General features: G+C 41.9%; 1 protein-coding gene across 9 annotated transcripts in view; it reads right to left on the bottom strand.

The window, feature by feature from the left end:
• Nucleotides 1-13,655, bottom strand: part of HUS1 (HUS1 checkpoint clamp component) — a 353,679-nt gene that overhangs the window by 56,272 nt on the left and 283,752 nt on the right. For all 9 annotated transcript variants that reach the window (XM_075827017.1, XM_075827021.1, XM_075827015.1 and 6 more), the window contains one exon: nucleotides 3,930-4,061. In XM_075827017.1, coding sequence (XP_075683132.1) covers nucleotides 3,930-4,061 — 132 coding nt within the window. The remainder of the gene's footprint in view (nucleotides 1-3,929; nucleotides 4,062-13,655) is intronic.

Here is a 13,655-nt window from a genome sequence, read left to right as displayed (position 1 = left end):
GGGGATAAGCTGTGCGGAGTGCATCAGAGTAAATAAAAAAAAAAGGTATGTATGGTCAATTTTAAAACAATATATTATACAGAGCCTTGGTTTTTTGGGACACGTGTCACATTGGTATATTGTGTCCTTCCTTATCCCCCTTTTATAGCAGACTCTGCACTTTTTGACTCTTTCCCTTCCCACCGGTTTGGGGAACTTCTCCTGGAAAGTGTTGCCCTGGTACGATGCGTGTGACCTCGCTTCCTGAAGTACTGGGTGCCCCCCCTTCCTGGTCTCAAAAAATTAGGTTCTTGATAACCACCTCTTGAAATTCCAGGAGAGTTCTCCTCTGGCCTGCACATCGACGTAGCATGTACGCATTGTACAATGCCATCTTTATGATGTTCACGGCCAGCTTCTTATAACACACCCTCGATTTCCGCATGGCGCTGTAGGGCTTCAGGACTTGATCTGACAAGTCCAGTCCTCCCATGTACCTATTGTAGTCCAGGATGCAATCTAGTTTGGGGGTCTCTGTACTGGTACCTCGTACTGGTACATGGGTAATGGTGTGGCTATGTATTGTTGTCAATACAAGGACATCTCTCTTGTCCTTGTACTTGACACACAATATGTTGCTGCTAGAATGTGCCCTGCTCTCACCCCTTCTGAGTGTTTGCCCAAGCAGAATCTTAGGGAGGCCTCTCAGATTTTTTCTAGCTGTGCCGCATGCCGCAGTACTTCTGGAAGCGAGGCACTTGAAGAGTGAGACGCTGGTATAAAAATTATCCAGATAGAGGTGGTTAACCCTGGTCCAGCAGTGGGTGCACCAAATCCTACACAATTTTTGCGTTAATTCCCAGTAAGGGGGGGCATTCTGGGGTACTGCTGTCCTTCCCTTCATATATCCTAAATTTCTACGTATACCCTGATGCACGCTCGCACAGCTTATACATTTTCACGCCATACTTTGCCCTTTTACTCGGCAGGTACTGGCGGAATTGAAGCCTCCCTTTAAAATGTACCAGGGACTCCTCAATAGAAATACACTTCTCGGGGGTGTATGCTTGGGCAAACCGGGCACTGAAATGGTCTAATAGGGGTCTCAGTTTATATAAACGGTCAAAACTGGGGTCATCTCGGGGTGGGAACTGCTCATTATCGCCATAATGTAGGAAGCGAAGTATTGCCTCATAACGCATCCTGGACATGGCCATACGGTACATCGGGGTGTGGTATAAGATGTCCGTGCTCCAGTAGGTCCTAATGGACGGCTTTTTCAGAAGCCCCATGTTCAAGAGCAGTCCCCAGAACTTGCCCAACTGTGCGGCATCCACAGGAGTCCACCTGTGGGATTGGGCATAAAATGATGTGGGGTTCTTTGTTATATACTGTTGGGCATATAAATTTGTCTGGGAGACCATAAGCTCTATAAAGTCATCAGTGAAGAAGAACTTGAAAAAGTCCATCTCACTGAGCCCTGCCGTGTTAAATTTGATCCCTTGGCTGCCCGTGTACTCAGTGATTTGGGGTTCATAATTGTCTGGTGTGGGCGTCCAAATGGGGTCACTTCGCTCGGGGGTATCACTTGTTGTGGGGTCACTTCTCTCAGGGATTTCAACTATGGTGGTGGTCCTGGGGCGTCTCCTAGGGGGTCCCTCCTCTTCATCGCTGGATGAGGAGGAAAACAAATAAAACAGTGTCTCACCATCCGACGAGTCTGTGTCGGAGGCCAGAAATGAATACGCCTCTTCAGCAGTAAATGTCCTTTGGGACATGCTTGTTATGCTAAGACAAAATGTATATACAGCAAAAAAATAAATCCCTAACTGGGAGCAATAGGCTAGAACAACTAGCACAAACGCGTGTTTTGTTTTTAGAGAGCAAGTGGACTTCCCTGACACTAAAACTAACTAGGGCGAGGGTTCCTAACACTAAACCTAACTATGGTGACGGGTCCCTGACGCTAAACCTAACTAAAGTTTATGTGAACTTCCCTAACGCTAAACTTAACTACGGCGATGATTCCCTGACACTAAACCTAACTATGGTGACGGGTCCCTGACACTAAACCTAACTACAGTGATGGATCCCTAATGCTAAACCTAACTACGGTGACCGATTCCTGACACTAAATTCCCAACTACGCTTTTTGACTGTTCCCCGACGCTTACTAACCCTAATATCAAAATTGGCTAAACTATTTTTTATTTTAATTTTTATATTTCTTTTTTGTTTTATATATAAAAAAAAAATAAAAAATCCCCAGGGACCAAGAAATTTGGTCCTGAAGACTGAAAAAATGTCAGTGATAGGAGATCACTGACCAAAAACGTGGGTGGAACTCAAAGAGGAAGGGAACAAGAGTGGGTAGTGGAGGAGGAGGTGGGTAGCAAAAAAAAAAGTGGTTTTTGAAACTTCTGAAACTGACTCTCTGCTCACAACCGCTCTGAACTCCTCGCTAACTCTAACAGAGGCGTTCAGGGCGGTTGCAGCAGGATGTGATGTCAGGGAGAGGAAGTGAAGAGACCGATCACCACTATTGGTCAGTTAGTCCAGCCAATAGCGGCGATTGCCGAGGCGGGACCATAGAAACTGGTCCCGACACATTGTGCTGTGATAGCCTGCTGTCAGAAACCGCAGCTGTCACAGCTCATGAACGCACGGGCACGAGCACCGCTGTGCTGAATGAGACCGATCGCTGCTATTGGTCAGTCACTGACTAGCCAATAGCAGTGATCGCCGAGGCGGGACCATAGTAACTGGTCCCGGCACATTATGTTGTGATAGCCTGCTGTCAGAAACAGCAGCTATCACAGCTCATGAACGCGCCGGGCGCGAGCACCGCTGTGCTGAATGCAGGACGTACTATAAGGTCATGGAGCGCGAACGATACAGCTACCATGACCTAATAGTATGTCCAGGAGCGGGAGGGGGTTAAGGGGTTATGCGGGGACCAAAAATTATTAGCAGTGTACGCACTGCAGTACGTGAGTACACTCGCTAACATACATTCCGTTTCCCTGTCACGAGATTTTTATCAATTCATAGCGCGGACGGGGGATACTAAGTCTAGTTGCACAGCCTTCTTTGATGACAATACGACTCTTCGTCATGTGATCGACCCGCTGTACTCCATGTACAAGCACAAGAAGTGGTACAGCGACTACATGGAGTACAGCGGGGTTGGAAACGTGACAAAGTCGTATCTTCATCAAAGAAGACTTCCAATCCCCCGGCAGCGCTATAAAAATAGATGAAAATCTCAGAATCTGCGTGACAGGGGACTTGTATACCAACAAGTGTACTCACATACTACAGTCAGTGCAGTGCTAATAATTTTGGTCCCACATAACCCATTTAAAGTTGTTGTTTTTACCGCACGGTCAAAATGTAAAAAAGAAACCCCCCCCATAGAATATGGAGTCACAGTTTTTCCCAATAGCACCCCACAAATATTTTTTTTTCAGCACAAAATAATCCTCACACCACTCTACTGAATGGAAAATAAAAAAGTGTTATGGCCCCTGAAAGGTGGGAAGTGAAAAACAAAACTTTGCTGTGGCGCCAAGGGGTTAAGAGTCACTAGATAATGTGATCAGATTTAGAAAAGTGAACCAGCCACTATAGTATAGGGACTCACTTAAAAAAAAAAAAAGTACTGGTGATACTAAATGCGCGCATTAAAGTTGCCCATCATTAGCCCAGCGCACTGCACCCACTTCACCAGACCTCTCTGGGAATTCAGACTGGTACTAAACTCGCTGCTCCATTCTCTCAATAAGACCCACACCTTGGATGCTGGAGCTTTGCCTGCATATGCTATTTAGAAATGTTGAACATGTTTAGTGACAACTATTCTATTTCTTTCTAAATTAACCTATACAACGGACAGGTTCAGTTCAATCTACACAGTGAATGACAATCTGGAATATATGAAAATTACTTACTACATATGGCTTTATTTGGATTTACTTGCTGTCCTGCAAGAAACTGTAGAAGCTTTCTTATATCCACTCTGGCTTCTGACATGATGTCTGGGTCTCTTTCCGGAGTGTTACTTTGTGAAGACTCATCAGAAACTACAGGGGGGGGGGGGGAAGGTTGTTATTTTATTTAAAAACAGCAATATGCAAACAGACATGATGAATATAACTAATAGCTCAAATTTAGGAAGCCAAAAGGCGAAACCGGTCGGATACACTGAGATTTTACAATACGTTTTGCAAGTTGTTATCTTTTAAGCACAATATTAAAGGAAAGGGAAAAGTTTTAATACCAGGTTCCACACAGTCTTTCCTTCTTTAATATCTCATTGTCATTCTCCAGATAGACCTGCTGAAGGATCCACTTAAACAAGTAAATAGAGCGCCTGGGCAGCAGCACTTTAACATCAGCGCAATAGCTGTGATTTGAAAAAGAATGCACAGCAGAGGAATTCTATCCCATGGAGAGTAACAATATCAGCAGCAACAGAAAAGTTGAGGGCTTGATTGAGAACATCAAAAACAGTAGGAAGATATGAAAGCCTTATGCCTTTATGTCCACTGCTTGTGGTGAGAGGCTCAGAGAACCAGCCTTTTCAATACTGCGAGGTATCGAAATTGAAACGTTTATGAGCTCCGAGTTTACATTAGATTTACATTTATTTTAATTATTTATTAAGGAATTGAGTAGCAGGAATAAGGCTCTAGACAAAGTGTGATTTTATGAAAACACTTTACCATTTTACATAAACCCTTCCCGCCAAATCACGTACAGTTATGTCATCAGCCTAATGTGCTACCTGTACATAATGGTGATGGAGCGGGCTCAGAAGCCGAGTCAGCGCCATCACAAGTGAGTGTCAGCTGTACTGTATATTACAGCTGAAAATAGAAGATTTTTGCAATTACCCTCTCAATTATAGTATAGAGAGTAGAGTTAAAGAACCAAAACGGTGTATACCACCAGTATTGTACAAGTATTGATTAGGAAAAGGGAAGATAGGGAAAAGAATTGTGGTTCAATTGAACAAAAATTAATGTGGTAAAATAATAAACTTTATTAATGGACTTGAGTAATTAATATATGTGAATTATTAAAATTATCCAATGTAGGTCCAAATTTGATTTTAGTGCAGATGACCCCCAATCTTACACTATAAAGGACACAATTTGCCTTGTGAATAACTTGCTATCCAATATTACTATCATGCAATGGTAATATTGCAAGGACTACCCATGATCATTGATACCAAGAATGTCAGTAAAGATTGCAAGGGTAGACAGTGTGTATATCTAAATATCACCTTGTTTATTTATTCTAAAGTGAATAGTTTTCAAAGTACTTAAAAAAATGCCTCTATTTCTAAGCCCATATCATAAGATTCTTTAGCTATATTGACTGCTTATAAGATGAGCTGTATGGGTGCTATAGCAGCAGCATAGTCAGCCTGTATCTCGAGGGCGATACTTGCACGCACTCTGTGTTGAATGCTGTTGCCAGGTTATAGACACTGAACCAGTGTCTTATCATCCACACCGCCGGAGACGGAAGATATGACAGGCAGCAGCACAGTGGTGTTCCTGGGCTGACTGGATTATGTGCGCCACTGACCTGACTGAGCCGCTACCAATGGTGAGTGAGTTCTCAGCGGTCAGTGATGTGATCACCTGACACTGTCTATTGGTGTGGTTGCTCTGGCTCACACCGCTCACCTTGCTAGAAGCAGAGGCGGCGTGTCAGAACGGATTGCGGGCATGTTTTATTGGGATATCAGTTGCAGATAGTTAGGATAGATAGATGAACCTTAAGGCTATGTTCACACGGGGTATTTTGCAGAGTTTTTTTACGCGGAAACCGCGTCGCAAAACTCGGCAAAAACGGCCCGAGAACGCCTCCCATTGATTTCAATGAGAGGCGTCGGCGTCTTTTTCCCGCGAGCAGTAAAACTGCCTCGCGGGAAAAAGAAGCGACATGCCCTATCTTCGGGCGCTTCCGCCTCTGACCTCCCATTGACTTCAATGGGAGGCAGGAGAAAGCGTATTTCTCGCTGTTTTATGCCCGCGGCGCTCAATGGCTGCGGGCGAAAAACGGCGCGATAATCACCGCGAAAATCGGCGTGCAGGGAGAGGAATATCTGCCTCAAAGTTCCAAACGGAATTTTGAGGCAGATATTCCTCCCCCAAAATACTCCGTGTGAACATAGCCTTACATTGGATTTTAAAAAAGCTATGCATCTGACGCGCGTTTTGCCGGCATTCCAGCTTCCTCTAGGGGTGGCAAACGCCGGTTTAACCGCCCTTAAATATGTTAAATCTTGATTGACAGCTACAAGGGCCAATAGAATTTTGTCAAAATTAATGCAATGTATCAGTGTGTATAAACAGGATAAGTTGGATACAATGTCCTGTTGATTGCTCAGTATTATGTATTTGTAAACAAAATGAGAGATTTAAATGTATATACTGTAGCTCTACAGAAACAAGTTGACACGTGAAAAACATATTATGGTTTCCGAATTGATAATTAACAATATAAGAGACAATATGGGGTCAAATGGTTTATACAAAAGTTTCTTCTATCTGTAAAGCAATCTTCATACAGATAAAGGTATTTTTAGGTTATACACCAATAAATAACATAATGCAAAACCTCAAAAAGGACTCCAATGTATTTAAGTTTGTCATTTCAAAAAGGTGTAGTTTATTGTGATTTAATATAAGTTCCAATGATATGATTGATTTCAAATGACATCATTAGTAAAAGGAAAGACATTTTACAAAAAGCAACCAAAAGTTGAAACTTTCATTAAGACCATAGGGACTAACAGAATTTATCTGAAAACTCCACTGACTCTTTTCAGAAGAGCTTCATCCAAATTGCCCCCTCTGATACCCATTGTAAACTGACAGATTGCCCTGCCTTTAAAGGGAACCGGTCACCAGCATTTCCCCTATTGAACTTTACTTAGCCCTCACTGGTCGCTGTTATCAAAAGTTCATTGCCGTTATCCCCTCTCCTAAACTCCTTCTCCGACTGTAAATAATGGTCTGCAAACATTTTGCGCCTTTTACCGTGATCCGGTGTCCCTTTGTGCGCACACACAATTATAGCTTATATAGAAATGATTTTTCACCCACTACCACCAGGTATTGCTGGTGACAGGTTCCCTTTAAGACTAGTCCAATCTAAAGTATGATTTTGTTTGTAGTGTCGGGCAATTGGGGTCGGAGCTTATTTTGTGCCAGACATTTTCTGATTTTTCTCATTTAAGATTGAGCCAAAATGTTCTCTGATTCTGATCCTCAGTTCCCTTTTGGGCTTGCCTACATATCTGAGGCCACATGGGCAATCCAGGCAATAGATCACACCTACTGATGTACATCTGATATGCGCTCTGATAGTACAAATTTTGCCTGAACCATCCAAAAACTCTTTTGTACTTTTCAACATCCTACAGGCCCTGTACAGTTTGCATGGATAAAATCCTGGTGTGGAGGTTGTTTGCTTGCTATTTGTACGGGAAAAATGACTTGAGACGAGAAGGTTGGATATACTTTTGCCTATACGATAACCTGAAGGAACTTTATCTTCCAAAATTTTTCCAAGATCCACATCCGTTTTCAGAACATGCCAATGTTTGTTGAAAATATCTAGCATTATGATCCAATCCTCATAATAATCTGTGATGAATCTCGGTCGGCGAGGAAAGTCAGTGTTCTTTTTCTTAGGTGTTAGGAGATTCTCTCTATTGGTTCTTAATGCTATATTGTATCCCTCTTTGATATTTCTGATCGAATAATTTCTGATTCGCAGTCTAGATTTAAAGTCTGCAGCTCTCTGCTTGAAAGTAGTAAAAGTCGAAAAGTTGCGTCTTAAACGTAGGAATTACCCTCTGGGGATCCCCCTAATGGTATTGCAGGAGTGTGCACTCTCAGCATTCAGAAGGCTGTTAGAAGGGGTTTCTTTTCTATAAAGATCAGTATTGAGCTCTCCATTTTCATCCCTGTATATTTTGATATCTTAAAAGGTATTGACTTATGACTGAAATCCAATGTCAGTTTCAAATTAAAAGTGTTGTCATTAACCACTTCAAGACTGAGCCTGTTTTGGCCTTCAGGACGAAGCAGATTTTTCAAATCTGACATGTGTCACTTTATGTGGTAATAACTCCGGAATGCTTTTACCTATCCAAGTGATTCTGAGATTTTTTTCTCGTGACATATTGTACTTTATGTTAGGGAAAAAATTTGGTCAATAAATTCAACATTTATTTGTAAACAACAATCAAACAGATTTACAGAAAATTAGCAAAAATTTGCATTTTTCTAAATTTAAATGTATTTGCTTGTAAGACAGATAGTAATACCACACAAAATACTTATTAGTTTAAATTTCCCATAGGTCTACTTTATGTTTGCATTGTTTTTTGAAAATTTTTTTATTTTTCTAGGACGTTAGAAGGCTTAGAACTTTAGCAGCAATTTCTCATATTTTCAAGAAAATTTCAAAAGCCTATTTTTTTCAGGGACCAGTTCAGTTCTGAAGTGGCTTTGAGGGCCTTATATATTAGAAAGTCCCCATTAATCAATTGAATTAAAAGTATCCAAAACAGCATTCAAAAAGTGTTTTAACCCTTTAGACGTTTCACAGGAATAAAAGCAAAGTAGAGGTGAAATTTACAAATTTCATTTTTTTTTTTCAAAAATTCATTTGTAATACATTTCTTCTGTACCACAGAAGGTTTTACCCAAGAAATGCAACTCAATATTTATTGCCCAGAATCTGCAGTTTTTAAAAATATCCCACATGTGGTCCTAGTGCAGTAATGGACTGAAACACAGGCCTCAGAAGCAAAGGAGTACCTAGTGGATTTTGGGGCCTCCTTTTTTTTAGAATATATTTTAGTCACCATGTCAGGTTTGAATAGGTCTTGTGGTACCAAAACAGTAAAGACCCCCCAAAAGTGATCCCATTTTGGAAACTATACCCCTCAAGGAATTTATCTATGGGTATAGTTAGCATTATGAAGCCACAGTTTTTTTGCTAAATTTATTTGAATTAGTATGTGAAGATGAAAATCTACTTTTTTGGGGAAAAAACTTAGAAATGTTAAATTTTAAATTTTTACAAGGAATAAAGTAGAAAAAACACCCCAACATATGTAAAGCAATTTCTTCCGATTATAGCAATATCCCATATGTGGTAATAAACTGCTGTTTGGACCCACAGCAGAACAGAAGGAGCACCATTTGGATTTTGGATTTTCTGATTTTGCTGGAATAGTTTTCAGTGCCGTGTCGCGTTTGCAATGCACTGGAGGGATGAAAACTGTGGAAACCCCCCAATAGTGACACCATTTTGGAAACTACACCCCTCAAGGAATTTTCTAGGGGTAAGGTTAGTATTTTGACCCCACAGTTGTTTTGCTGAATTCATTGGAATTAGTCTGTAAAGGTAAAAATCTACTTTTTTTCTGTAAGAACTTAGACATTTTTCATTTTTACAAGGAATACAGGAGAAAACACACCCCAACATTTGTAAAACAATCTCCTGATTACGTAAATACGCCATATGTGGTAATAAACTGCTGTTTGGACCCACACCAGGGCTTAGAAGGGAAGGAGCGCTATTTGGCTTTTGGAGCTCAAATTTAGCTCGAATAGTTTTTGGGTGTCATGTCAAATTTGCAAAGCCACTGAGAGACCGAAACAGTGGAAGCCCCCCAAAAGTAACCCCATTTGGGAAACTACACCACTTAAGGAATTTGTCTAGGGGTATAGTGAGCATTTAGGCCCCACACATCTTTTGCAGAATTGATTAGAATTAGACCGTGAAAATTAATATCAACATTATTTCCACAAAAATGTTGAATTTTTTCAATTTCACAAAGGATAAAGGAGAAAATGCACCCCAACAGTTGTAAAGCAATTTCTCCCGAGTACGGCTATACCCCACATGTGGTCATAAATGTTTTTTCATTAGAAAGTAATTAACCCTTTCCGAACTGATCCATGTTTTGCCTTTTCTTTTTCGTTTTTCCTCCCCGCATTCCGAGAGCCACAACTTTTTTATTTTTCCGTCAATAGAGTGGTGTGAGGGCTTATTTTTTGCGGGACGAGCTGTAGTTTTTATTGGTACCATTTTTTGGTACATAAGACTTTTTTGAGCACTTATTAAATTTTTTGGTAGAGCCAAGGTGACCAAAAAACTGCGATTTTGCCGTTTTAAATTGTTTATTTTTCACGACGTTCACCATGCGAGTTCAATAATGGCATATTGTAATAGCTTGGACTTTTACGGACGCAACAATATCAATTTTGTGTATTTTTTTAATTTTTTTACATAACTTTAGAGAAAAAAATGTGAAAAGGGTTTATTTTTGGACTTTAAATATTTATTTCATTTTTTCCACTAATAATAACTATTTACTTTTGTTTTTACATATTTTATTAGTCCCCCTAGGAGACTTGAACCAGCAATCGTTAGATCACTGGTAGAATACACTGCAATACTAATGTATTGCATTATATTGTCATTTTTACAGGCTCCTGTAACAGCGTGATCGCTGTTTCTGTCCGTTAGTCCCGGGTATCAGCTGTAATACGCAGCTGACACCCGCAGCGTATGGCGCGGGCTCAACGCGTGAGACGCTCCATATATCACCACCCACACCATGGCATGCTATTAAGTCATGGTGATCGAAGGGTTAAATGCGCAGAGGATGGTGCAAAGTGAAAATTACAATTTTCCACTGATGTGCCATTTTAGTGCGCTATAGGTTGTGCCCACTTTGTGCCACAAATACCTCATAAAATATTAACCGGGTTCTCCCGGGTATGGCGATGCCATATCAGTGGACGTAAATGGCTGTTTGGGCACGATGTAGGGCTCAGAAGGGAGGGAGCGCCATTTCGCTTTTGGAGCGCAGATTTTGCTTGGTAGTAGCTCTGGCGTTTTGCTGGTATTTCACTTTATAATGTGCGGGAATATGTAGGCTGGGCAGAGTACATCAGGGCATAATAAGAGGGTGTAGCGCCCATGGCCGCGGGCCGTCAGGTTTACTCACCTCCCGACGCCCGCAGCCATGGATCTGTGAGCGCTGGCCTCCGTCTCCCTCCTAGGAGATGCCAGCGCTCACTTACGCTCGCGCCCGGCCTTAAAGGGCCAGCGCGCGCAATTAGGAAATCGTCATCACCATCAACTGCCACGATTTCCTGGTCTATAAGAAGGCCCCTGGCCTTCTAATCCTTGCCTGAGCGTTGTTAGTCTTTCCCAGTCTGTCTCGCAAATGGTCCCTTAGTGTCTCCCGTTCCAGCTGTTACCCGTGCCCTGTTACCGTTCCTGTATTCCGTATTGTTCCTGTGCCTAACCGCGTTCAAGTGCCATCTGCCACGTCAAGTGCCATCTGCCCTATCAAGTGTCTTCTGCCACGCCAAGTGCCATCTGCCACATCAAGTGCCATCTGCCACACCAAGTGCCATCTGCCACGTCAAGTGTCTACCGCTCATCGGATACTGCCCGCCACGTCTGGCGCCACTTGCCGCACCGGCCTCCATCCGTGCTGAAGCCACAGCCACCGCCCGGACTATTTCAGGTACCCAAGCATTACTGTCTGCCATTTACTTCCGCTTAGACTGTGACCTGGTTAGCTGCCTCCCCGCTACGGCGGAGCGGCCTAGTGGGTCCACAAACCCTGTGTCCGTGACAGTGGGTATAATAATGGGGTAAATAAATTATAATCCGCAGATATGTGCCCAGTGTCGCACTTATAAATGGCACTCGATCCTATCTGCTTTTGGAACGCTCTGCACATTTTGCATCGCCATAATCTGGGAGCCGGAAATTTTTTTATTTTCTCACCACCGGAGCTGCGTGAGGGCTTATTTGTTGCGGGACAATCTGTAATGTTCATTGGTACCATTTTGGGGTACATGCAAATTTGTTGATCACTTTTTATTCCATTTTTCGGCAAGCCTGGTGACCAAAAACCATCAATTCTGACAATGATTTTTATTTATTTTTTACGGCGTTTACCCTTGGCTGTAAATGACCATTATATTTTATTCTGCGGGTCGGTACAATTACGGCGATACCATATGTATATACGTTTTTTAATGTTTTGCAGCGTTTGCGCAATAAAAGAACTTATTTAAAAAATAAATTATTTTTTGTGTCACCATATTCTTAGAGCCATAACTTTTTTATTTTTCAGTCAAAAAAGCTGTGTAAAGGCTTGCTTTTTGCGGGTTGTAGTTCGTATCGGTACTATTTTTGCGTACATGCGACTTTTTGATCATTTTTATTGTATATTTTGGGAGGGGTGTTCACCGTGCGGGAAAAATAATATTATAGTTTTATAGTTGGGGTCGTTACGAACGCGGTGATTCCAAATATGTGTACTTTTTTTTTACGTGTTAATTTTTTTCCTATAATAAAAGACTTATTATAGGAAAAAAAAGCAGTTCTTGTTTATGTCACTTATAACTTGTATTTTTACACTTTTTTTTAAAACATTTTTATTCTTTTTTTTTTACTTTTTTCACTTGTCCCACTAGGGGACACTTAGACTTGTAGCTCTGATCGCTGCTGGAATACATTACACTACCTACATAGTGTAATGCATTCCAACGGTCATTGTGACGTTACAGTCACACTGACAGGAAGCCTACGACGACCACCCTCCGGCTGGTCCTCATAGGCTTCTGTACATGGCAGCCTGGAAGCCATTGTCTGGCGTCCGGTTGCCATGGGTACCATCGCCAGCCCCCGTGATTTCACGTGGGGGCTGCCGATCGGCGCTAAACACCTTAATTGTGGCGTTCAAAATCGAACACCGCAATTAAGGGGTTAACTGCCGAAATTAGCGGCGATGGGCCACTGATCGGCAACGGGGAATGCAGGGCAGACACCCTGCACCGTTAACCGCCGCGCGGCAGTTAACTGTCAAAGCACAGACGTAACTGCACGTCGAGGTGCGCGAACTTACTGCACACATCGACGTGCAGTTACGTCAGGGTGCGGGAAGGGGTTAAGCTGGCGCATAAATTCTTGAAGGCTGGAGACGGTCCCACTCCAAACCACCAGAATATCATCTATATAACGCCGCCATAAACGGACATGGTCAGTAAATTCGTTCATTTGGTCATTATATACAATTATTTCCTCCCACCAACCCAAATAAATGTTGGCAAAAGTTGGACCAACTGCCGCTCCCATGGCAGTTCCGCACACTTGTAGGTAAAAACGACCATCAAACAAAAAAATAATTTAGTGTAAGAATGAACTTAAGGGTACGGAGGACAATTTTTTTTCGAACGGGATCGTAGTTCGTATCTTTACATCACTGGTCACCAGGATCTCATCTTTACTCAAATGAATGCCATCAACTTCTTTCAAAATTTGCATCATGTCTCTGGTGTAGGAAGGTGGCTGGTAAACAATTTCTCTAAGTTCTTGATCTAAACAAATACTACATTTCTCAGTAAGATTTCCCACACCAGAGACAATGGGCCTTCTTGGAGGATTGTCCTTGCTCTTATTTATCTTAGGAAGTAAGTACAGAGTGGCTACTCTAGGATCCTTGCCTAACAGAAAGTTATTTTCATTAAGAGTGATTGCTCCTGAACTATACCCTTCTTCAATCATTGTTTCATATTCTTGTACAAAGTGTGACGTAGGAACACCCCATA

Source organism: Rhinoderma darwinii, chromosome 5 (genome assembly GCF_050947455.1).
Source record: "Rhinoderma darwinii isolate aRhiDar2 chromosome 5, aRhiDar2.hap1, whole genome shotgun sequence".
In the NCBI taxonomy this organism is placed as follows: domain Eukaryota; kingdom Metazoa; phylum Chordata; class Amphibia; order Anura; family Rhinodermatidae; genus Rhinoderma; species Rhinoderma darwinii.
The sequence above is the reverse complement of the archived record's forward strand: the minus strand, read 5'-3'. Positions and strand labels throughout refer to the sequence as shown.